The following is a 22891-nucleotide window of genomic DNA, read 5'->3' as shown; positions in this document are numbered from 1 at the left end:
CTAGTGACTTACCCCCACGACTACTTGAAAATGCTCATACATGTGTGTATGTGTGTATTAAAGTAATCGTAAAAATGTGTTAATTTTTTACTGAATTTCAAACAAGGTGTGCCTCTACTTCCCCCACACAGTGCCGCAGAAAAGTGCGAGAGTATTTATTTGAAACGAAAAAGCGGCAAAATCATGGATTTAGCCAAGTGGGAAACACTCACTAAAAGGTGTCATGGCAGCACACACATTTTTTGTTATTCTTAATTCAGTATTGTAACAAGGTTATCCGCCCAATGGAGTTATTTGACCTCCGGCGCTTAAAAGCCTTATTAAAAAGTCAGTGAAAGGCAAATGAAATATTCAACAATATTCAGCTTTCATGTATTAAGAGAAGAGCGCAAACACAGCTGGAAAACGGGGATATCAGAGTAAAACTAGTTAATATCTGAGTTAAGTGACACACATTTAAGCTCGTCCACCTGGCGTCGCTCTCTTGTCAAGTAAGTAGGTACAGTATTCCAGGAAAAGTTCAAAATGGAAAACACGAAACCCGAAAAAGTCGAAATTGCTTACAAAAAGTGCCCGAAAGATATTTTCGTTCAATAATTTCAGGCCCAAATATAACTTTTTTGAAATTTCTCTGTAAATAAAAAAGCTATAAAACGGCTGAACAATTTTTTGGTGTTAAATGTTTCACTTGAATATTTTTCAAATAAATGCTGAATTCTTTTCACAGCCTTTTCTTACTTTACAAACCTCGAGAACTATCATATAACGGACTTCCATGGTTCATTTAGTTTTGGATAATTTGCTGTCTCTCTTATTGATCGAGGACCGAAGGGTTTTATTAATACCGATGGGCACCGACAAACGCAAATAGACTTCTAATTTAGTTAATTTGCACGTAAAAGCAAATGGTTAAGGAAATCGGCGGTATTTTCTAGTCGCTAAAGCGCATTAAAATTCATCAGTAGAAGGAAGCCAAATTGCTTGGTCGAGCCAAAAAAAATTTCACTTGCTGTTCGATAAATTAAATTTTTACAACAAAAAACATTCCCCCACAAATATTAAGATTTTCACTTTATTGCACACATGAACGCCTCAGTGAGACTGGGCCGCCTACAGTTTCGCTTCCGTTTTTCCCACAAAAAGTTTGTACGTGAAATATTACATTGAAATCATTTGCGCTGGAAAGAATGCTGATGCCAAAATATAAATTAACAATTGTGGCTAGAAGCTGTGCGAGAGGTAACCGCAACAAATCGCAATTTCAACTTGAGCAACTTCGGCTTTCAACGGCATTTGTTTCGCGGTTGCAAGGAACAGCCAAAATCAAACATTTCTGCCAAGTTTACGTACTCCACTGGGGGTATTTCGTATGCCTTTGTACGACATCTCCTACCGTGGTGGCGCCAAAGCGTAAGTCCAGCAAGGAGAGGTTTCCAAAGTTGCATTCGAAAATTAACGAAGTTGCAGCCAATACTTGCAACTACGAAAAATTTATATCAGCGCTTCTCTCCACCACTTCAGTTTATTTATATGCCATTGGCTTGCGAATATAATCACCATAATTCGCGTTTTCGGTTGGCCACCAAACGCCAACATTTGCTAATCTTCTGTCCTCGAATGCCGCTGGGAACGCTTTTAGTGACTTAGTAAATCTCTAGGTAGCGAAGTGAAGCGTCCACAAATCCAACATGCCTGCAGAATTTTATAAATATAAATATTACATTGTGAGTGTGGATCATCACTTACTTTTAGCAACTCAGGCAACCAAAAGCATTTCAAGGCGCCACTGCATCACCAACTCTTGAAAAGGCAATGTCTTTGGTAGTATCAGAGAATTTTCTAGGATCAGTAAGAGCGTGTTTCTTATATTATAATAGAGATTGCTTGTTCCTTTATTGTTGCAACTGGTTTTGCTAAATAAGTTCAAATGCTTAGTGGGATTATATTTATAAACATTTTTTTGGTAATCTCTGCGAAGCTGAATCGAATAGTTCAGCCATTGGTGTCTTCTCTTTGCGCTTAAGAACTTTTGAATAATCGTTTCATAATAAACTGATTTAAATAAGCATCGTTTTATACGATCATTCAATGTCTCTCCTAAATCTCTTTTACTTTAAAATGATAAGTTTATTATTCTATAAAAAGTTCTCTGTATACAGTTATAATTTTGTGATAAAAAATTAATTACAAACTATTATTTTGAAGTGTAACGCGCAAGCCCAACGCGTACGGCATAGAATTCGCAGTAAGAATGAGAAGTGATCGACGTTGTATGATCGAATAGAGGAGCGCATTGTATCGCTCAGGCATCGAACGTGGTTGGAGACTTTAAAAAAATTATTGAATAATATTCATGTGAGGCAAATATAGATAGATTGACCGAAAAAAATTAATAACTTATTTGAAATTTTATATCTGCACTTTGTACTTTTCTTTCCGAATTGGCATGGAACCAGAAAATAATTTTAAAATAGCAAATCCTGTGTCAACCGCTCATAATGACGACACATTAATAACGGTAATTACGCTGACAACCATTGGTAATGGAAAAAATATTGGACTACAGCAAGGGAAACAAAACACTCGGCAAATGAGTAAATTGATGACTGCAGCGAGCAAATTAAAAAGCCATTAAATTAATTCCACCAAATTACATCGATGAAATTGTTCGCGGCGTGTAAAACTCGTTTGTGGGTCCATTATTGGCAATCGTTTGTGCTTTATTTACTTTTGTCACGCTTGTTATTGGAGTTTAGTTGAGAGCTTTTCATTTGAATTTTATTGTTTGCAGTCTTAACGTTTACTAGCGTGCAACCTGATTAGCTGTTAATGAAATGAGTTTGTTAATCTTAATATAATTTCCATTAGTTGTGTGAAGCTCTCCTGAAAACCATCAGCCTCCAAGTTCAATGTTTTCTCTTCTCAAATTGTGAGTGACTAACGAAGAATTAACAAGTGAAAAAATGAATGAATGAGTGAATAAGGTAAAGGAATATAGATGAAAATAAAATAAAATAAAAAAAAAAAAAAAAACAAAATAAAATAAATTTACAGACATCCCTTTAAGGAAGTTTTTCTTCCTCCACTGACAACAATAGCAACAATCAAAGAGCAATAAAAGAACTAACGAGACGTACAACATAAATAATGCCACTCATATGTTTGAGTACACGTACAAAGAAAGATAATCGAAAAAAAAAAAAATTGAAGAAAGCTAAAAAAAACTGGTTGGAAATTAAAGTAGATATAAAATACATGTACATTTGGATGTAAGCGAAGAGAAAGAGTGCAAGGTTTGGAAGAGACGGAAAAAGGTAATAACAACGGGAAGTTCATTTAGTGCGACCGACGTAAGTCAGCACGTGAGTGACATGCGGAAAAGTGAGTAAGTGAAAAATAAGAACAATTAATGTGCGTGTATGTATGTGTGCGCGTGGGCGAATGCAATGCATCTAGGGCATATTTGTGCAAGAAAGTCAAGGCTTGCAAGACTGAACAAAAAATAACTGGGAGGCAGAAAGGTCGTAAATTGTTGCAGAAATAAAATTGCGCCAAAAGTTGATGAAAGGGCGAGAGAGAGGGTGATGCGTACAAATTGCCTCTATTTGAAGAGGCTCTGATAGGCATCACTCCGATGAAAGAGTAAATTTTCATTAAGTGTAGTTTTTTTGGGATTTTCTGAGTTTATACAAATATTTATTCGACTTTTATAAAAAAAAATCAATTAAAGTAAAATCACAATTTTGCTATGGCAAGTATGTGGGTAAGGCAAAATTGAAAAACTTCACAATACTTTGCTTTTCACAATGTATGCCGCTCATATTACTTTTCGAAGCGCTACAATACCGATATTGACTTGACTATGTAAACTTTGATGATTTATGTGTTATATCAGGAATGCCAATGCCCGACAGTCATGCTCAGCAAAGCGTGGGAGGTGAGAAGAGAAAAATGCAATAAAATCTGTATGCAATCGAATGGGAGGCATATTCGCAAAATTTTACGTGCACGGAGAAATACAGAAACTTGTTTCCAGTTGGAAATATAAAATCATTATTTTATTTCACATTTTATTATTTTAGAGTTTTTTGAGATATACTCTACTCTCTATATGAGATTTGTAATGAATGTTTGGTGTTTTCCGCTGTGCTGATCGATACATTTGTGTGGTTAATGGCGAGAAACTTACAATGACAAAAAAATAAGAATACTAGCGGAACCCTTGAATTGACACGGCGAAGTGAGAGTCTTTTCTGGCTAGTGGGTGTGATGGTGTGGCTGTAACGGATTATAACAATTTTATTTCTGCGAGATCATTCTTTACTTGGCTCTGGATAAGAGGATTAACACGACAAATTTATTTTGCCTCAAATGCCTGGCAAAAGTATTTATAACCACGTATGTAGATTCTAGGAGCGCCGTGGAGTACTTCCAAGTAAAGAGCGTAACAATGAACACAATTAATGCCAATGCTGGCTCAGAGTTTTCATTAAAATATTAATTTCGATGCGTTCTGCATTCCACACTCACACCCCATGCATTGAATATTGTGCTGATTTTATACATATGTATGTAATTTAATATGTGCTTTTTGAGCCATCTGGCTCGCTTCGTGTAAATATTTAATTTGGTAGTGGCAATTAAAATGCCAGAAACCCCGCGTTTTTTCGGAAATATGTGTGACGAGAGCGGATTTATTTGTGTGAACATTTTTACATATATCCACTTAAAAAATCAGCTAAATGGTGGGTTCAGAGATTGATTTGAACCCTTCATATAATTCATATATTATACGTATGGATATATGTATAGGTGAGCTTAGAGGCAAAATAAATAATGCTATATTCTATAGTAATCCGATCTGAACAATTTTTTCGGAGATTATATTATTAACTTAAGCAGTCATCCATGTCAAATTTCGTGAAGATATCACGTCAAATGTGAAAGTTTTCTATACGAGAACTTGATTCCGATCGTTCAGTTTGTATGGCAGCTATGTATATGTTATAGTGGTCTTCTTGAAGAGTGTACTGGTTCGTTAGTTACAAGATGTTGCCCATAGGCAGCAACGCTTTTACAAAATTATTGTAGACAAACTAAACACTTTTCCAATGGCTTATTTTTTTATTAACTGTCTAAGCTTTACTTATTTATGTTGTTCCCTTGGTTTTACAATAAAACAGCTATTTTAATCCTTTTAAACACTTTTGCGTAAACGCCTTTTTTCGCGATCTTGACAATTTGTCTCTACGAAAAACGCCTACTGAATGAACCCTTGCATAGCTTACAATAGAACAATTCACTGTAAGCTTACACAATACAATCTTCTTCTTCTTAATTGACACCAGACTACACATCGCAAAAAACCGCTCGTCAAAAAAATATAAATAACGGGACTTAGAAGCATAAAAGTACATATATGTACAATGTTGCCTATAGGCAACATCGGGCATGAAAGGGTTAAACAAAATACGTTTTTGTATGGAATAATCATCGCACCCAGAGAATGAGATACTGAAGAGCTGTAGTCCGTTGCCATAAACAGCATTGGTAGGTGCAAAAACTGGCAGCACAGCCAGAATTTTCTAAAATGATCTTTTTTGTGTAGATATGTATTTTTTATGAATTTGTTACTTTCGTGAAAAATGTATGTCTATGTTTGGCTTCTTATCCTATATGATTCACTCGTAACATATTTTCATTACCTCTTTATTGTTGTTGGTATGAAGCTACTTTACTTACCTATTATACCTGCACACCCGGTTTTTAAGGCTAAGTGATAAAATGTACGTACGCCTCCGTACTCGTTTGAGTTCCAGCGCAAGTCCATATCATTACACTCCTAAGCGGTAAAAAAAGAAGCAATGAGTTATAAGTATGGATGAAAGTATAAATCTAATTGTTTTCTAAGAACTTTTGAGATTGTTTCAAAGTTGGAATTACATTCGAGTTTCAAAGAATTAACAATGAAGTAAAGTTAAAAAAAGACTATAACTGCGGATTGTGGGTGTATTTCAAGAAAATAACTATAATTTCTAAGAATAAAAAAAACGTCCAACATCACAGTTAATTAAATTCACCAATCAATCCACGTTTTATCATTATTCGTTGCTTCAGTGTAGTCTACATTTGCAAATTTGAGAATTAATGTTTCCATCCTTATTACAACCAAATTCGTTCCAAATTCCAACAACAATCGCACACTTTCACTAAGATCCGTTATGACGGTCTAATTTGGCAAAGCGTTATTAATAGCGCGGTGTTGCAATGTTTGTGGAACTAAAATACAATTTGCATGTGCTGCCAGAAGTAATCGAAAAACATTTGGCGCAACCGCCAAATTTTCTGCAGAATGCAAAACGAAAAAAGTGCTGACCAAACAGATTGAAGAAAGCTAGGTTTACGGGCAAGTGGCCACCAATTGCGCTTTCAAAGAAATACTCGGCAGCGGGTGGGACGTAGCCAATAATGGAATATTAGGAATGCAGCGCTAACAGGAAAGCATGTAGAGTGGAAAAGGGTAAAAACTGTGTTAATGTTGCAACTAAGTATGAGCAAAGAAATATTAAATTTCAAAACATAACACACACACTCGCTCTGTTCCACCAGTGAGAGAATTGGGCAATCTGTGACAAATATGTGCAGTTTTCTATTATCGGGAACATCAAAACTGGGCTTCCAATTTCCACAAAAAGGCATTTTTGACAAAGAAAATGAAAATAGAGACTTGCCTATATGGTTGAACAAATAACAATCGCTAGAACAATAGTCGAAAGAGCCAAATTACAAGAAGGCAGGGCTGCAAGCTGAGTGATGGAAATCAGTTCATGTGAGTTGTGGCAAAGAAGCGGCGACAACAGGAAATTTCACCAACTATTTGAGCCCATTTCATATTTTTCGAACAAAAAACGAAAGCTACGACTTTCAGAGAACTCAATATACTTGTACGCATACATACAAACAGATACGGAAGTGTTATTAAAGCCTTATTGCTTCATTTCGTTTAGCTTGTGAGCAACTGACACGCCATAATTTCTAAATAAGCGATCGGTGATTGTGAAAATATAAGAGAAAAGGAATATGAGAATCGTTTTTGTTGTTTGGAAAGTAAAGATATAATTTTTTGTAAATGCGAAACGTTTAGTAAGCTCTACAAACTCACTTCCATCAGTCATTCACTAGCAGTAACAGTTACATGTAAACGTAAGTGACAAGCCATTAATGTCACTCATACGCACCGTTACACTCCTCCTTCCTAAAAATTGCTCATATTAAAGTGCCGCATATTAAAAAGTGCTCTCTTGAATTTCAATAAAGTAGTTGCACTTCCTTGAGGAGATTACATAAGAGAACTCGCTGTTGAAGGATGCTGAAGGACTGACTATGGAAGGAGGACAGTGACTTAAAAGAACATAAATCGTATTTCTAAGCGCCTGTTAAGAGTGTGAGTGTATTAAATCCAACTTCATCATCAAATTTTGCTAAAAGCCGCTTAGGCGTCTAAGTGAATTGCCGATTTTTACTTCGGACGTAATTGGAATTGCTTAAGTTTGTTTCTTTTTGCTTCTACGAATTCTTTTTGATCCACATTTTGATTTAACACTTTCCCTTATTGCTTTGGATTTGAATTGTCACTTTTCTTTATATCCACAATTTGCAAAGCTCACCACGCGGTTAGCGAATGAAGGTGGCATTTTTGCTCTTTCCTTCTTTTACCCTCTTTTCTTTATAGATTCCCTGTGCTTTGCGTTTATTATCTGTCCTTGGATGCCAGTTTATGTTAGTTGTCATAGTTTTGACATATTTATGTTTTCCTCTTCCGATAATAAAGATTTGGAGGGGGCTAACATATTTCCCTAACTATTTACTTACACTCGTTCTCTTGGTTAAGTTCTAATTTTTATCAAATTTCTTTTCTTTTAATCGCTTTCTTTGCTACTCTTTAGATGAACTTTCACTGTAATAAAAAAAGTTTATATGTAGCTTTTGGAATTAGCTAAGTCATGAACCGCACCATGAAACCAGCAACATTCCATAGTTGTTGTACCGGCAAACATTTTTTTAAAGAATGAATAATTTTAGCAACGCACTTTCTTTGAAATAATGAATTTGCAAGAATTTCGGGTGTCACCGAACATTTTATACTCTCGCATGATAAAGAGATAATCGAGATTTCATTATCCGTCATTTACATATTTTTTTTATTTTGCTGTAAAATTAATTAGATTAGTAGTTCCTGAGATATGGTTTTTGGTCCGTAAGTGGGCGACGCCACGCCCATTTTCAATTTTTAAAAAAAAAGGCTGGGTGCAGCTTCCTTCTGCAATTTCTCCCGTAAAATTTAGTGTTTCTGACGTTTTTTGTTAGTCGGTTAACGCACTTTTAGTGATTTTCAACATAACCTTTGTATGGGAGGTGGGCGTGGTTACGGATATTATCCGATTTCTTCCATTTTGAACTGTATATGGAAATGCCTGAAGGAAACGACTCTGTTGAGTTTGGTTGACATAGCTATAGTAGTTTCCGAGATATGTACAAAAAACTTAGTAGGGGGCGGGGCCACGTCCACTTTCCAAAACAATTACGTCAAAATATGCCCCTCCCTTATGCGATCCTTTGAGCCAAATTTCACTTTAATATCTTTATTTATGGCTTAGTTGTGACACTTTATAGGTTTTCGGTTTTCGGTTGTCGGTTTTCACCATTTTGTGGGCGTGGCAGTGGGCCGATTCCCATCTTCGAACTTAACCTTCTTATGAAAAAGAAATACGTGCATCAAGTTTCATCATGAGATCTCTATTTTTACTCAAGTTACAGCTTGCACGGACGGTCGGACGGACAGACGGACGGATTTCAACTCTACTCGTCATCCTGATCACTTTGGTATATATAACCATATATCTGACTCTTTTAGTTTTAGGACTTACAAACAACCGTTTGTGAACAAAACTATAATACTCTCCTTAGCAACTTTATTGCGAGAGTATAACAAACGAAAAAATTAAGATTTTAGGAATACGTTTTTCTACCCAAAGGAGAGGAAATTAAATAGGATCAGAAAAAAAATCGAATGGCGTCATAAGAAAGTAATAAAAAGAAAGTGAAATATCAAATATAAATAGAATTTTGGAATTCAATGTTGCCTCCTACAAATACAAATTCTTTCTTATTTCTCTCAAATGTTCTCTCAATGTTTTTGTTGTTTCTTCGTCCATAATAGATGTTGACATTACTGCTAGACAGACGATTTGCCGACACTGAAGATTAATGCGTCTCTAATCGAACTATTTGACGCTCAGTCATGTCCTGATTTGAATAAAATTTGTATTCCAATCACCAGACGCTCGCACTAAACCAGCGACCACTCGCATCTCTCCCGTTCGCTTTGGTAGAATTTTTTTTATGTTATTAGAAAAATAAGTATGGAAATTTTTTTGAAGACAATTCATATGTCTTACATAAAGAATAGTAAAATACTTATGCAATATGCATAACTGCAATTATAGCACTACTTTGAATGCTTCGTATCAATTGAAATTATTTGCACAAGCCTGGAGATAAAAAATAAGCTGAATATGTGGGTACCACACGAGTTATAGTAAAAAAAATTCGAAGAACACATATCCCTCTTCAATAGATTAGCATTAGATTGAATTGGGTCTCATACAATAACGTCAAGGGAAAGCGTTGGGTGGAATTGACAGTGAGTCACCTACTCTGAGCAAGATCTTAATTTGGATCAGAAGTGCAAGCAATGAATAATAGCGGTCAGCTTGTGTCAGTAGGTGACGAATTGTTTTCCAACATGATAAATCGGATTATTTAACTATATTTGAAAAATAACTTAAATTTATTGCTAAAATAATGCATTCCTTTTTATTAGACCTGATACCCAAACATTTTGACAACCACTTAGAACAACTGCACTTTCTATTCTCACGACAGCCATTTTAACGTTGCCGGAACGTAACCAGTATTTTATCCAGACAAGGTCTGTTATTTCGGCAATGAAATCTTTTTTGAATCGGCGAGCATTAAATTATTGGGCTAGAAAACCTGAGTTTTAAAGTACTATATATTAGATACCGTCTGCCACATACCATTTACTGGTATAAATTTAATTATTCCACATAATTGTTAAATTTTTTGTAACAAAGCTTGCTGATTATCTATTTAATTAATCTCCATTAAATGAAATTTCTCGCTGCCGATTCATTCAAGAAAAAATTGACAAGTCACGCAGTTTTTAATTACTTATTTACATAGATTGCATCAACAAACAGCGCAACATTCCAAATAAATTTTTTGCCGTAGATTTGTTCACATTTAATTTTATTTGAAAATAATTACTTTTCTTTTAAAGTTGATATGTGTGTACGTGACTTTTATTGTGTTGGTACTTTTTATAAAAAATTTTATTTTCTATAGAACAATAAAAATATAGGAGAAAAACAAACAAACAGCAAGTTTTTGTGGCAACGATTTGACGAATTTTCGTTTGACAGCTGTTAAAATGGAAAGTTGTGCATATTAAATCTTAGCAAAATAATAAATATATACACAATTTTAAACTGTAGAGAATACCTTCAAAAACCTGAACCACAAAACGAGTGTGCAAGCCCGTAAATAAAAAAAACGACTAAAATGTTGAAGGGCACGAGATCACACATATACACTCTCGCACGTTCATATGGAATGTACAATATACAATATGGCAACCCTCGGACTTTTTGGCTAATTAGGGTTGCCACAATGATTTTCGCAAATAACCGGAAAATTTTGTTCGAAATTGTTTGTGCGCTTTTTGATTTGCTCACAGCTCAGTTGACTCCCGTTGCTGTTATTGCACAAGCTCGGCGAATAATTGCGGTTCAAAAATCGTTAACGTCAACAAAATTCGTTGCTGCGAAATGTTTGCAAATTGCCGCTTGTTGGCGTGTTGTAAATAAATAAACGCCAATAACAACAAAATGCTCGTTTGCTTTGGTGTTGACAATGTTTTCACAAAACAGTAAAGCTGCGACTGCTTTGGGGAATTCGCCCAGTTAACGGAATTTTTATAAATTTTCTCGTTTCACTAATTTGACATCTGCTTAGTTCAATTTGTCGCTTTAGTTTTCGGTGGTACAAATTTGTGTAATTGTTGTTGTTGGTCTTTCAAAAGTGTCAAAATGAAAATTTAATTATTTAATTACTTTAATCGTATCACAGTCATAATTATGTAATTAATCACTGTTATGCGACAAAGGGGTGTGTGGTCGCACGTTCATATGTCTTCATGCGAAATAGAATGGGTTCCAGAGTGCAGAGTTCCAGATTTTATCATACAAGGTGTTTTCCAAAGTGGACAAGACTTTTTGAATCTAGGGCCCATGGGTGGAGCCATCTATATGCCGATTAGTGCGATAGAATCTGCTGTCTTTGTCGATTGTCCAGTGAGAATTTCATGACATTTGATCGATTGGAAGTGAAGTCGTTGCGTTCTAAGTGTCAGTATGTTTGTGTTATCGGTGCGAAAATGAGTTTCGAACAAAGAGCGAACATTAAATTTTGTTGATGGCGATGATTGCCTATCTTAGCAGAGTGCGCGATTAATTTTCAAAGAGGTCTTACATAAATGACGATCAAATGTGGGTCAATGAAAATCCGAGACCACCGGAAACTTCATCATAACTGTGCGTGAATTCATTAAAAATCAGCCGAAATCGTCATTGAAATTCCTGGAAATGGAATTGAACATCTTCAAAACATCGATTTATCGCATTTTGACCGAACATTTGGCCACGTATTCAGCAGATTGACTAACTTCTTCCTTTTCGAAAAATGCATTTGTCCATAAATCACGTGCCTTTTATCGGCCTACTGGCGGCCACACCGGCCAACGAGCTAAAACACTCGTTCGACATGCTTTTGGACCGTTCGAAAGGCTGTATTGAAGCAGAATGAGACTATTTTGAATAAAATAAATTGATTTTGGTATATATGGTACACAACCTTAAAGGTTTAGTAAAGTACAAAAGGTTCAAATAGAATTATTCAATCCATATTTAAGGAATAAATTCAGAAGTAAAAGTTCATGGAAAGCTTACCGCCCCACTTAATGTGATTGCTAAAGCACATCCTGTAAACTTTCGTGCAGAAAAAGCCTATCCGATTTTTTGTGGGTCGTGATTATAAATTAAATAAATAAATATTATGCTTTTTGAAACACTTCAATTTAATTTGTTTGTCTTTCTGCTTGACTGCGGATTTTAGTTTTGTGGCTTTCTTTTGGTTGCGCAGCTAATTATGTGTGGATAAAATTCTGTATGCCGCCTTCTAAAAATGGTGGAATAACATACAGGATTTTAAAGTGAGTTAGAAATTTTAGAAACTCTTCAAAAATAAGAACACAAGATTAGAATAAAGCAAATTTGGAAGCAAATGACGTGCTTAGAAGAGTAACTTACAAAACGTTGGAGATTTCAGTTGTTGATTGAATAGCCCAAAGGCTGTGGAAACAACGGGACATCTGTGAATATGTGATGAGGAGAAAAATGGGAAAGATTGGCATTGCACGGATACATGAGTATTGACATTTCAAATACACATTCACTAATAAATTTATCAACTACCAACGGCGGAATGTTTTTCGATTTCATAAGTGAGATAAACACGATGATAGCTAAGTCTAGGCGAAAGTTAAATAAATGTATGTACATAAGCCAAAAATGAAAGAGGCTGTAGAAGTCATGTAAACGGAAAAATTGAGAAACTATTAGAATTAGGTATGGTCAGTGAGTTTTAAGAAGACCTGTATCTGTCTTAAAAGGATTGCGAATTTGTATGGCACCGGCAGTTCAGTTTGGCCAAAATACTTTTCAATGTAAAGCAATTAGCGACAATTGGAGAATTCCTTTCTCATGAAATCAACAATATTTAGAATCACATTTCCATACTGTTGTTGTTGTAGAATTGAACAAGTTTGTTGAAACCAAATAAAATTTTCTAAGCGAGTGAGTATCCTTTTGCACAGTAACTTCAGGAAACTAAATTGTGTCATTTTGTTTGTCGCCTGCTTATTCTGTTCGCAAATGAGCAAATAAAATAGCAATTATCAGAAAGGATTGCTTTGAAATATTTTTTATTTATTCTTTTCGGTTTTCGCCATTTTTTGCCCATCTTCGAATTTAAGTTTTATGGAAATACGGTACCATGTTTCATGTATTTAATTTTTACTCATAACGAAATGGGCTACTATCCCTTTTAACTTTCGTCACCCTGATCACTTTTATATATACCCTATATCTGACATGTTGGTTACAAACAACCGTTATGTGAACAAAACTATAATAGTTTTGTTCTCAACTTTGTTCGAGATATAAAAAGACTGAAGAAATGATGATACGGAAAAAGGGAAAATTTACCTATATAAATCAGTGAATTTTAAGAAGACTGTCTGTCTGTCGAATTCGTATGGCACCGGCACTTCAGTTTGGCCAAAATACCTTTCAATGTAAAGCAATTAGCGACAATTGGAGAATTCCTTTCTCATGATATCAACAATATTTGTTGTTGTGAAATTAAAAAAAGTTTGTTGAAGTCAAATTAAATGAGATTACCAAGCGAGTGTCCTTTTGCACAGTAACTTCAGAAAATTACATTGCGTCATTCTGTTTGTCTCTTGCCTATTCTGTTCGCAAATGAGCAAATAGAATAGCAATTGCGAAAATTGAGAAATCTTTTTGTTTATTCTACAACAGTTTTATGGCCCTTGTTTGTTTATATTTTCATAAAAAACAATTTATTCTTTACTTTGGACTTTTATTGATACTTTCTTCAGCCTAACAATTGTACGTACAAAAATAATCGAAGATAAGTATATATATATATATAAATATATCCACAAAACGCCATTTACCGAAAACCTATAAAGCAACATAACAACTAATCGCTAAATTTAGATATAAAACAGTAATTGTAACAGGAGATCGCAGTTGCAAGGGTTGTCTAAATCCAACAAAAAATGTTCAATCATCTGCGTACCGAATATTTGGACCACAATACTTATAGTTGACTTTAAGATTTATAATTGAAATTTAGACAGAAGCCTTTACTGATAGTAGTATAAATGTATGCTACAAGTGGGTTCAACCTTATCCCGCATTTGTCTAATATAAAGATTTTCGAACTTTCGGGTGACTTTATACCGCATATATCGGCCAATATAAAGTTATTTTAATGCAAATGTGTTTATCTTATAACACTACACGTTTGTTCTTAGAAATGAATGAAACCGAGTGAAAACTCGCCCCAAATTACTAACAAGCCTTATGTACTTGACGTTACTTCTCTGGCTTTAAGAGTGTAAGAGTAAAAAATGTGCGGTTATATCCGAATTTAGCTCTTTCTTACTTGTTATTATAGTTGTTGCCATGGTTTAAAATGCCGGAATTTGCATGACAAGTTTTTCAACACTTTTTCATTTGCACTTCACCGTCGGCTTGCTCATTACATTTCTTATGCGACTCAACTCATTAGGGATGCTTCACTGCATAAAACAAGAAACAAAGCGACAGCAAAGCAGCGAATGGTAAATGAAAAGAAATAAGGAAAAATGCAATAAATAGCTTTTAATTCTGTTTTGAGCATCAGCCACCACAATTCCAATGAGACTTTTATTTAGCACATAAATTACTGCTTGCAAAACTCATAGCTGCGAATGAAAAAGTGCGAAATCTCCGCGCCAACTTTCATGCAATTTGTTAGTCAAAGTGAAATGAAAAGGCAACAAAACACAAATTTTAACTAAAACATGTCTTATGTTTCGTCTTTCGCTTCATTTTCCTCAACTTTGTTTTTGTTCACGCGACACACCTACTTGCGTTTACACTCCTTTGTTGGAGCCGTTTTACCACTTGAGATATTAAAATGTCTTACTTTATGGCGCCACATTCAACACATGGAGAAAAACCGCAACGTCACCATCAAAAACAACACTAACTGAAGTGAGCGGTTAGATAGCAGTGTTAGCCGGTGCAGCGAGGCGTATGTGTAACCTCCGAATGAATTTTGTTTTGCCAGTGAACTGAAAATTATTTCATATTTCCCACAGCAGTTTTCTCGCCTGTATGTACGCTTGTCGTATGTTTGTCTAATTGTTTATTCCTGCTTTTGAAAGCGGCGCGTGAAGTTGAAAACATAGCAACTCGCATCAATGGCGATGAAAAGGTGCAAACGATGAACATTGTGCATAGTTTTTCATATAGGTTAACACACACACTGAAATTCACATCCATATTCCCATATATAATAATTTCACTTTGCTACTACGAGTGTGGAGTCCCTTCCGTTACACTGACCGTTGTGGTAGCGGAAGTGCGAGTAGATGGAACACCACCGGCGATGCAGAGCCGCGTGCCACTTGGTTGTGGCTTTACTTTGCTGTTGGTTTGTTTTGATTTTGCGGCAGACACAGCTATTGCCCTTGCTTTTGGCGTTATCGGAACTGAGGAACTTGTTATCGTTAACACTGCAGAGCTGGACCGCTGACAAAAACAAAGGCTGATAAAACGATAGCAAAGCGATGGTTTGGAGGCATTCACTTGATTTTACTAGTGTAGCCAGTTTGTACAAAGTGGAGCCTCTACGTTTATTTAGCAATTGCATTTGCATATACAAAGGTAGTTGCATGTAGCTTCAGTGATAACAATTAATATTTGAAACGGAAACTGTGTGGGTATTCAGTTTTCACAAACGTTTTTATATAAAAATTGCTAAAGGTAGTCAAATAACTAATTCAAAACATAGCATTTTAATCCCATTTGGGTCAAAGTTATTGACATAAACTTGAATACAGTTTTCGAAACACATTAGAAAATAATAGTTTTAATCTAAATTAAACCTTTTATGGATGGTTAATAGCATATAAATATATAAAGTTCCTTTCCCTTTACTCATGGTGATGAAACGTCATCAAAAATGCTTTTTTTTTCTCAAAGTAGGAATAAATACCCGTGAGCACATATTCAGTTTTTTTGGACGAGTTATATTTAAGCGTTTGACACCTCAATTTAAGCAAATACAACCAGTTCTTATTTGACTGTCTGTTGGGGTAATTTGTTTCTTATTTGTAAGCCCAGATTTATGATGGTCCACTTATGTAGCAAAATAACATTGAACTTATCGGTCACCCATCATCAACGATACGAACCAGAACCTAGTGCTTCATATACATCTTTGATTCTACCACTTCATAGCACTAAGTTCCTCATATGACCTTCGTTAGCGTAACCTTCAATCTCTGAACGCCGCCATCATCAACGTATATGTGTATATTCATAGATTTTTACGCACGCACTTAACCGCATTTATATTCGCGTCACGTTTCACTTCTCAGCCGAAGGGAATACAGTGTGACGGCCACAAAAAATCAGTGACTTTGCAAAGCTTTATTCATTTCATTTCCAATTTACTTGTGCTTTTCTTTCTACTGGGAAGCCTCAGACACATCTTTATTAGCGTTTTACTTATCTTTTTGCGATTATTTTCATACCGATTTTCTTTTCTATTCATTAAGCGTGTACGTAATATATGTATGGAATGTGTAAAAATTGGATTCATATGAGAAAAATTTGAATATGAATAGGGAGTGTGTGATAGACGACTACATAGATAGGCTTGTAAACTTTATGCGTAATTTCAGTTTGGGGAAAAATTTTTGCTACAGAACTTTTATCTTTTTAAGAAATGGGAAGGAAAGCTGTGTAGCCTTTTATTAAATTCTTGTGATTTAAATTATGCCATTTTTGAAAAGACCGAGTTTCGACTACTTTATGTGCTTTTATGATTATCGAATTAGCTGAATGAGAGCTTTCTAGCTGTTCCCACTAAATCTTTTGTGTTTTGGTGACCTCAGAAGAGGGTACTGTAGGGATATGTCACTTAAAAAAAAGATTAATCTTAACATTAATTTTATGATGTTTATAAAAATTACTACTTCGAAGAGTGTTATATGAAAAGCATTTTCATAGAAATCGATGGAATAAAATTCACCAGAAACTAAGCCATATACTCAATAAACATAGATTATGACATAATATAAATTTTTTTTATTTTACTTATTTACACATATATGTATGTACTTTTGGGGATTAACTGGCGTTTAGATGCCTTATTTGCCACCAGTTTTAATCGCTTTCCCTCACTATTTCTCTCTGGCTTGTCGTAGTCATTGAATGGAAAAATTATATTAAGTTGAAACGGCAAATTTTCAGTATATGATTTCGGATTATTTTTATTTTGAGTGAAAGAAGTGTGGCCTGTAAGTATCACAAATCAAGCGCATTCAGCAAAAAAGATATCTAAGAATATCAAGAGAAGCCAAAACCAAGAGAAAGCGTAGAGAAATAAATATTTGAAATCTTGTTAATAATAGAAATATGAAACTAGTATGCTTGAATATATCTGCACTACATATCCATTACGACGTGACGACGTCCCTTAAAATGAATAAATCCATCTTAATATACATATATAAGTTTGCTTTGGCATCTTCACCGACATCGTTTGGGGCAGAGGAGAACGGAGCTAAGGAGAAAGGTAAGTGGTATGTTATATCGTCTTTCAGTGGATATCCTTGCTTACATATTTATGTATGTATGCGTAAAGGTGTACGTCCTTCCACACATCTGTGGTTTCGGTTTGTTATACATTCTCGCTTCTTTTGGATTAACACATATAACTCCCTTCCGCCTTTTTGTCTTTTGAATTTCGCGGCTATGTATAAAGCGCTACAGAGCTCGTATCTGGCAATACAATACATCTTTGAAAGGTCTTGACATAACTTACAAAACAACACTATGCATGATTTGTTTGGATATTGCGTGCAACAGTTACAGACGTGTAAATATAGAGTTCACTAACGCCGCTATTTTAAAGTTTTCTTTCGTTGAAGACAAATCCGCTAGAGAAACGTTCCGTGAGATTAATGATGTTTTGGAGGATGGTAGTCTATCATTTCGAACTGCAGAGGAGTGGTTTGGACGATTCAGAGCGGGTGAAAACGACACCATGGATAATCCAGCCGGCGGAGGACTTGTGATGACAATTACCGACCAAATCATGGAAAACATGGAGGTAGACCGGTATGTGGCATCTCGTGACATCGCCCAGAAGATGGGAGTTAATCACCACACAATTTTAACCCATGAAGAAGGCTGGATACACAAAAAAGCTTGATATTTAGGTGCCGCATGATTTGAGGCAAGAAAACCTTCTGGACCGAATCAACGCCTGAGATATGTTGCTGAAACGGAAGGAACTGGACCCATATTTGAAGCGGATGGTGACTGCCGACGAAAAATAGATCACATACCACAATATTAAGTGAAAACGGTAGTGGTGGAAGGCTGGTAAATCGTCCCAAGCATTGGCCAAGCCGTGATTGACGGCCAGGAAAGTCTTGCAGTGTGTTTGGTGGGATTGGAAGGGAATCATCCAATATGAGCTGTTACCATATAGCCAGACGCTTAATTCTACTATCTACTACGAACAACTGGACCGCTTGAAGCAGGCGATCGACCAGAAGTGTCGAGAATTGGCCAACAGGAAGAGTGGAGAGTTCCACCAGGACAACGCCAGACTACACACTTCGTTGATGACTCGTCAGAAACTACTGAAGCTCGGATGGGAGGTTTTATCGCATCCACCATATCGCCCGGACATAGCGCCAAGTGATTACCATCTGTCCCTGGCTATGGCGAACGCCGTTGTTGGACTCAAAAGAGGCTTATGAATAGTGGCTGTCCGAATTCTTCGCAAATAACGAGGGGGGCTTCTACGAGGGGGGTATTATAAAGTCGCCGTCTAGATGGAAACAGATTATCGAACGAAACGGCGCATATTTGAACTAAATCCGATCACTGAAACACTTTTTATAAAGCATTAAATAAAGAGCAAAAAAGCGGAAGGAAGATATTTGACAACACTATAATATTATTTGAGGAGATTTAGTTGCATCCACACATAAGACATAAAATTACATAATATGAAAGCTGCGTGTGGTGAGAAAATATTAGTCATTCTCAGATGGAACGCACGCTCCCATTGCCACATATTATATAGCCGAAACAAATTTTCCCGAGCATCCGTTTGCAGAGAGTAACCTCGTATCCTCTGTGTGAGTGTTGTGAAGGATGTTCTCACGCGGAAGATTGGATGGAAAAGGAAATAACGTAATGGTAATTAGTAATTTTTCCTTTCTTAAGGGGGTATTTTGGTTTAGAAATTCGAAAAAATCGATTTTTTTTGTTTTTGCATATTTTTATAGTATAACCCTTCAAGAAAATGTCCCTAATAGGATTTTTCGAAATTCAAATTATTTTCCGATTTACTGCTCATTTTGTGACTCCGACTCCGACTGCGCGCGACTAGTTCGCAAACTTTAAACTCGTTTTTCTCATAACTAATACGCTGACATCATTAAATTTTCAGCCGAAGAAAGGGATCAAACCGATAAATACATAAACAAAAGAAAGGACAGGCAATGCAAAGCAAATATTTTATTGACTAAAACCGTTAAGAAATATAAAAATCTAATTTTAGTTATATAATCTCTATTATTCCTCAGGCGACGATAAACTATAATACAAAATGGCTAATTTGTTGGAAATTACTTCAATTTCTAAATTAGCAGGGAAACTTATGTTACATTTGTTAATGGTGGAAGGGCAATTGAGAGGCATAATATTTGTTTGTATGTATGCGTTGATGGATGTGTTTTGCAGCGAAAGCGTGAACTATCGGGTGATTTTTTAAGAGCTTGATAACTTTTTTTTAAAAAAACATAAAATTTGGGTTCATGACATTTACTTTTTGAAGATAATTTCATTTAAATGTTGACCGAAATGTCCATTTTGGGCAACTTTTTCGAGCATTTAAATTTCTTCGAAATGTTGTCTTCCAAAGCTGTAAAGAAACTTTAAAAATGACGTAGCCCCACAAAAAATAGTCTAAAGGCGTTAAATCGCATGATCTTGGTGGCCAACTTACGGGTCCATTTCTTGAGATGAATTGTTCTCCGAAGTTTTCCCTCAAAATGGCCATAGAATCGCGAGTTGTGTGGCATGTAGCGCCATCTTGTTGAAACCACATGAGTCAACATTTAAATGAAATTATCTTCAAAAAGTAAATGTCATGAACCAATCTAACGTTTCAAATAAAGAACCGATGAGATTTTGCAAATTTTATGCGTTTTTTTTTTAAAAAAAGTTATCAAGCTCTTAAAAAATCACCCGATAGTAAATGCCGAAAGAACACGCGGAAAATCGGAATAAGTACCACATGTTAAGCATATGATTGTGTGTGTGTTTTAGGACAGAGAGCGTTAACTCTAAGCATGAAATGATAAATGTTGTAAGAGTTGATTATGGTTCGTGCCTTCTCTTGTTTCTCAGCTGGCGGCGTGCTTCCGGATTGCAATGACAACTGAGTAACTTCTGCGGTTCTTCAGATCTATTTACGCAAATACGCGTTCTTAATATGCTTGTAAATGAGCTAGCGGCTGAGAAACTTGCTTTGAAAATTAAAGTGCCACCAAGCATCGAGGTAGCATTATTTTCTAATTACGCTCGCTGTGTTGTCGCATCAGCTACTCAACTCAAGTGATAATTAAATGGCTAACGCCAGCATAAATGCTTAAGAGTATGTACTATATGTGTAAAAGTACACTGTTGGGACTACAAATGAGAATACTCAGCGGAAGATAAACGCGGCAAGCGTAGCATAACAATAGGCGTAGCAATTGTTGGGCTAATGAAAGCATTTACATTCACCTCTGTGACCATGCCTTACCTTGATGATTGTCTGCTTTGCTCAATTTTTGTTTTTGTGTTGTTAGACGAATTTACTAAGGGCAAATTTTCATTTCTGTTGCCTTTACAAATGCCTCGCATTAGTTGAATTTTCTCTTTTTTGCAGAGTGTGCTCTATCTGCGTTATTTAATTCGACTTTTTAACATTTTATTACTAAAAATTAACATTGTGTTCTTTTAATTAGCACTTTTATTAGGGAGTAGGGATAGTTATGTTGTATGAAAGAATTGTGTGCTGAATGTGCATTGTGGCAGACATATACTAGGTAATTGCGGGTGAAGTGGTTATGGTAAATATTTAAGTAAAAAGCTGCTCATGATGAAATGAAAAATACGCTTCTTTGAGGGACTAGAATATAGTTTATCTGTTGAGTCAAAAATAAAAAAAAAATAAAATAAAATAATTATATTAATTCTCTATCCGACTTTGATGCCAAACTTTTGAAGTTTTCACTTTCATATCGAAGATTTTAAGTATGAAATGAAAAAAAAAATTTGTAAATAAAAAATTCTGTGACTTGCGAGGGCCGTTATTGACAGCGCTTAGCAAACTATGCTATGATAGTTTGTGTTTGGAATTGCTTTTAGCGTCAATTACTTAGAAGAGCATTAAATCGCAGGTACAAACCACAAGTGATACTTTTGCGTTCATGCTTTTCAAGGCTAAATAGTTCGACGGCGTTTAATTTTGATTCAACGACTATTGGCGTTATTAACTGATTTTAAACATCTAAATGAATGAATAATTTCCCCAGGCGTCGTTTAAAATGCACGGGTGCTCATTAGACTTTTTATAACTGGGTGAAAGCGTGAAAAGATAGGGTTCTACAAGTACAAACACTCAAATACAGAAAGAAAGACAAACAAAACTCACCACATCGATGATTTTGCATTAGACTGTAAAAGCTGTGTCAATGATTGGATTCCAAACCCTTTTGCTAGTTGACGGGTGGAAGGACTCAAGAACATAAAAAAAGTTGTTTCTCATGCGGACCAGCTGCGCAAACTGCAAACAGAGAAAGAAAATCGAAATGAAATTTTAAAAAAACACGAAAATAAATAAGTGAATAAAAAGTTTATTTGTAGGATAATTTGTAAAAAAACAAAAATGTTCAATTAAAATAACCTCATTGATTGTTTAGTTTCCGTCCACATTTATCATTTGTGGTGTGCAATGCCGAGGGGGAGAAGTTAAGTGCGTGCTACTCACAGCAACAATAGCACCGCACCTGATTTTGGCAACCTCTCGGTCGTCACCATGGCGTATACGTGATTCTGGAAATTTAAAACCGAAAACCATCAACAAATATGGTTGAGTCGAATAGAAGACGGTGGAAGGAAGAAAGCGATGACAGCAGCATTAAAGGTGGAATCATGGAAATGTGATGAGAAATTTTGCGGCGCGAAGGGCGTACACTCGCTTACACCTCGAGGCGTTCCTCTAAACCAAGTAGCGCTTTGAATGTGCGGAAATCAGGAACTGTGTTGACTTAACGCACATTTCTTGTGACTTAACTTTCGTGTCGTGTTGTCTTATTTGATTCAGTAACGGTTATTTTGTTGCGGCATTCTCTTATCAGCGATTTGTTGCGCGCATTTCTTACGGCACTTTGCGAAAGCGCCACGCCAATTACCATTGAGCGTAAGTAACGGGCTTGCATTGCTATTGTTATTTCTGTAATATAATGGTATATTTTACACTTATTATTTGTGGATAATTTTTATGATTGTCTTTATAAATTTTGCTTCCTCTTTTCTCTCCTGTTGTCATCTTTCTCTTGCCGTTATCTTTCCTCTTTTTTTTTCTTTGTAAAAGTGTGGGTAGGTACTACCTTCGACAAATCCAATTTTGAAACACAATAACTCAGGATAACGGAGAATGTAGAAATTCTGCGCTATTCTGCGATTGGCTTTACTTTGGTAATAATGTTAGCCAGATAACGGTGCTGTTGAAGCGGAAAATCACTAACAACACATTATTTGCAGCTAAACTTATATTTGCTCACCTGTTCGCTACTTTACGGGTCAACAAAGGACTG

General features: G+C 35.7%; 1 protein-coding gene and 1 long non-coding RNA gene across 10 annotated transcripts in view; one reads left to right on the top strand and one right to left on the bottom strand.

Moving 5' to 3' along the window:
* LOC126759127 (uncharacterized) overlaps positions 1-22891 on the top strand; it is a 167153-nt gene that overhangs the window by 57191 nt on the left and 87071 nt on the right. The window lies entirely within an intron of this gene.
* The window catches only part of LOC126759125 (neuronal acetylcholine receptor subunit alpha-7-like), a 151122-nt gene that overhangs the window by 104872 nt on the left and 23359 nt on the right, over positions 1-22891 (bottom strand). For 3 of the 9 annotated variants that reach the window (XR_007666946.1, XR_007666948.1, XM_050473748.1), the window contains exon 2: positions 5743-5842. The exons of 3 other annotated variants lie outside the window; for them this stretch is intronic. Coding sequence is in view for 2 of the 6 variants with exons in the window: in XM_050473748.1 (XP_050329705.1) it covers positions 5743-5842 (100 nt within the window). In the remaining 4 variants the exon portion in view is untranslated. Of the gene's footprint in view, positions 1-5742; positions 5843-7238; positions 7675-21480; positions 21525-22891 lie in introns of those variants that run through there. 3 more of the 9 variants (XR_007666949.1, XM_050473751.1, XR_007666947.1) reach the window with 3 other exon arrangements.

The sequence above is a fragment of the Bactrocera neohumeralis genome, chromosome 5, assembly GCF_024586455.1.
Source record: "Bactrocera neohumeralis isolate Rockhampton chromosome 5, APGP_CSIRO_Bneo_wtdbg2-racon-allhic-juicebox.fasta_v2, whole genome shotgun sequence".
NCBI classification, from domain to species: domain Eukaryota; kingdom Metazoa; phylum Arthropoda; class Insecta; order Diptera; family Tephritidae; genus Bactrocera; species Bactrocera neohumeralis.
This window is presented reverse-complemented; position numbering and strand designations above follow the sequence as displayed.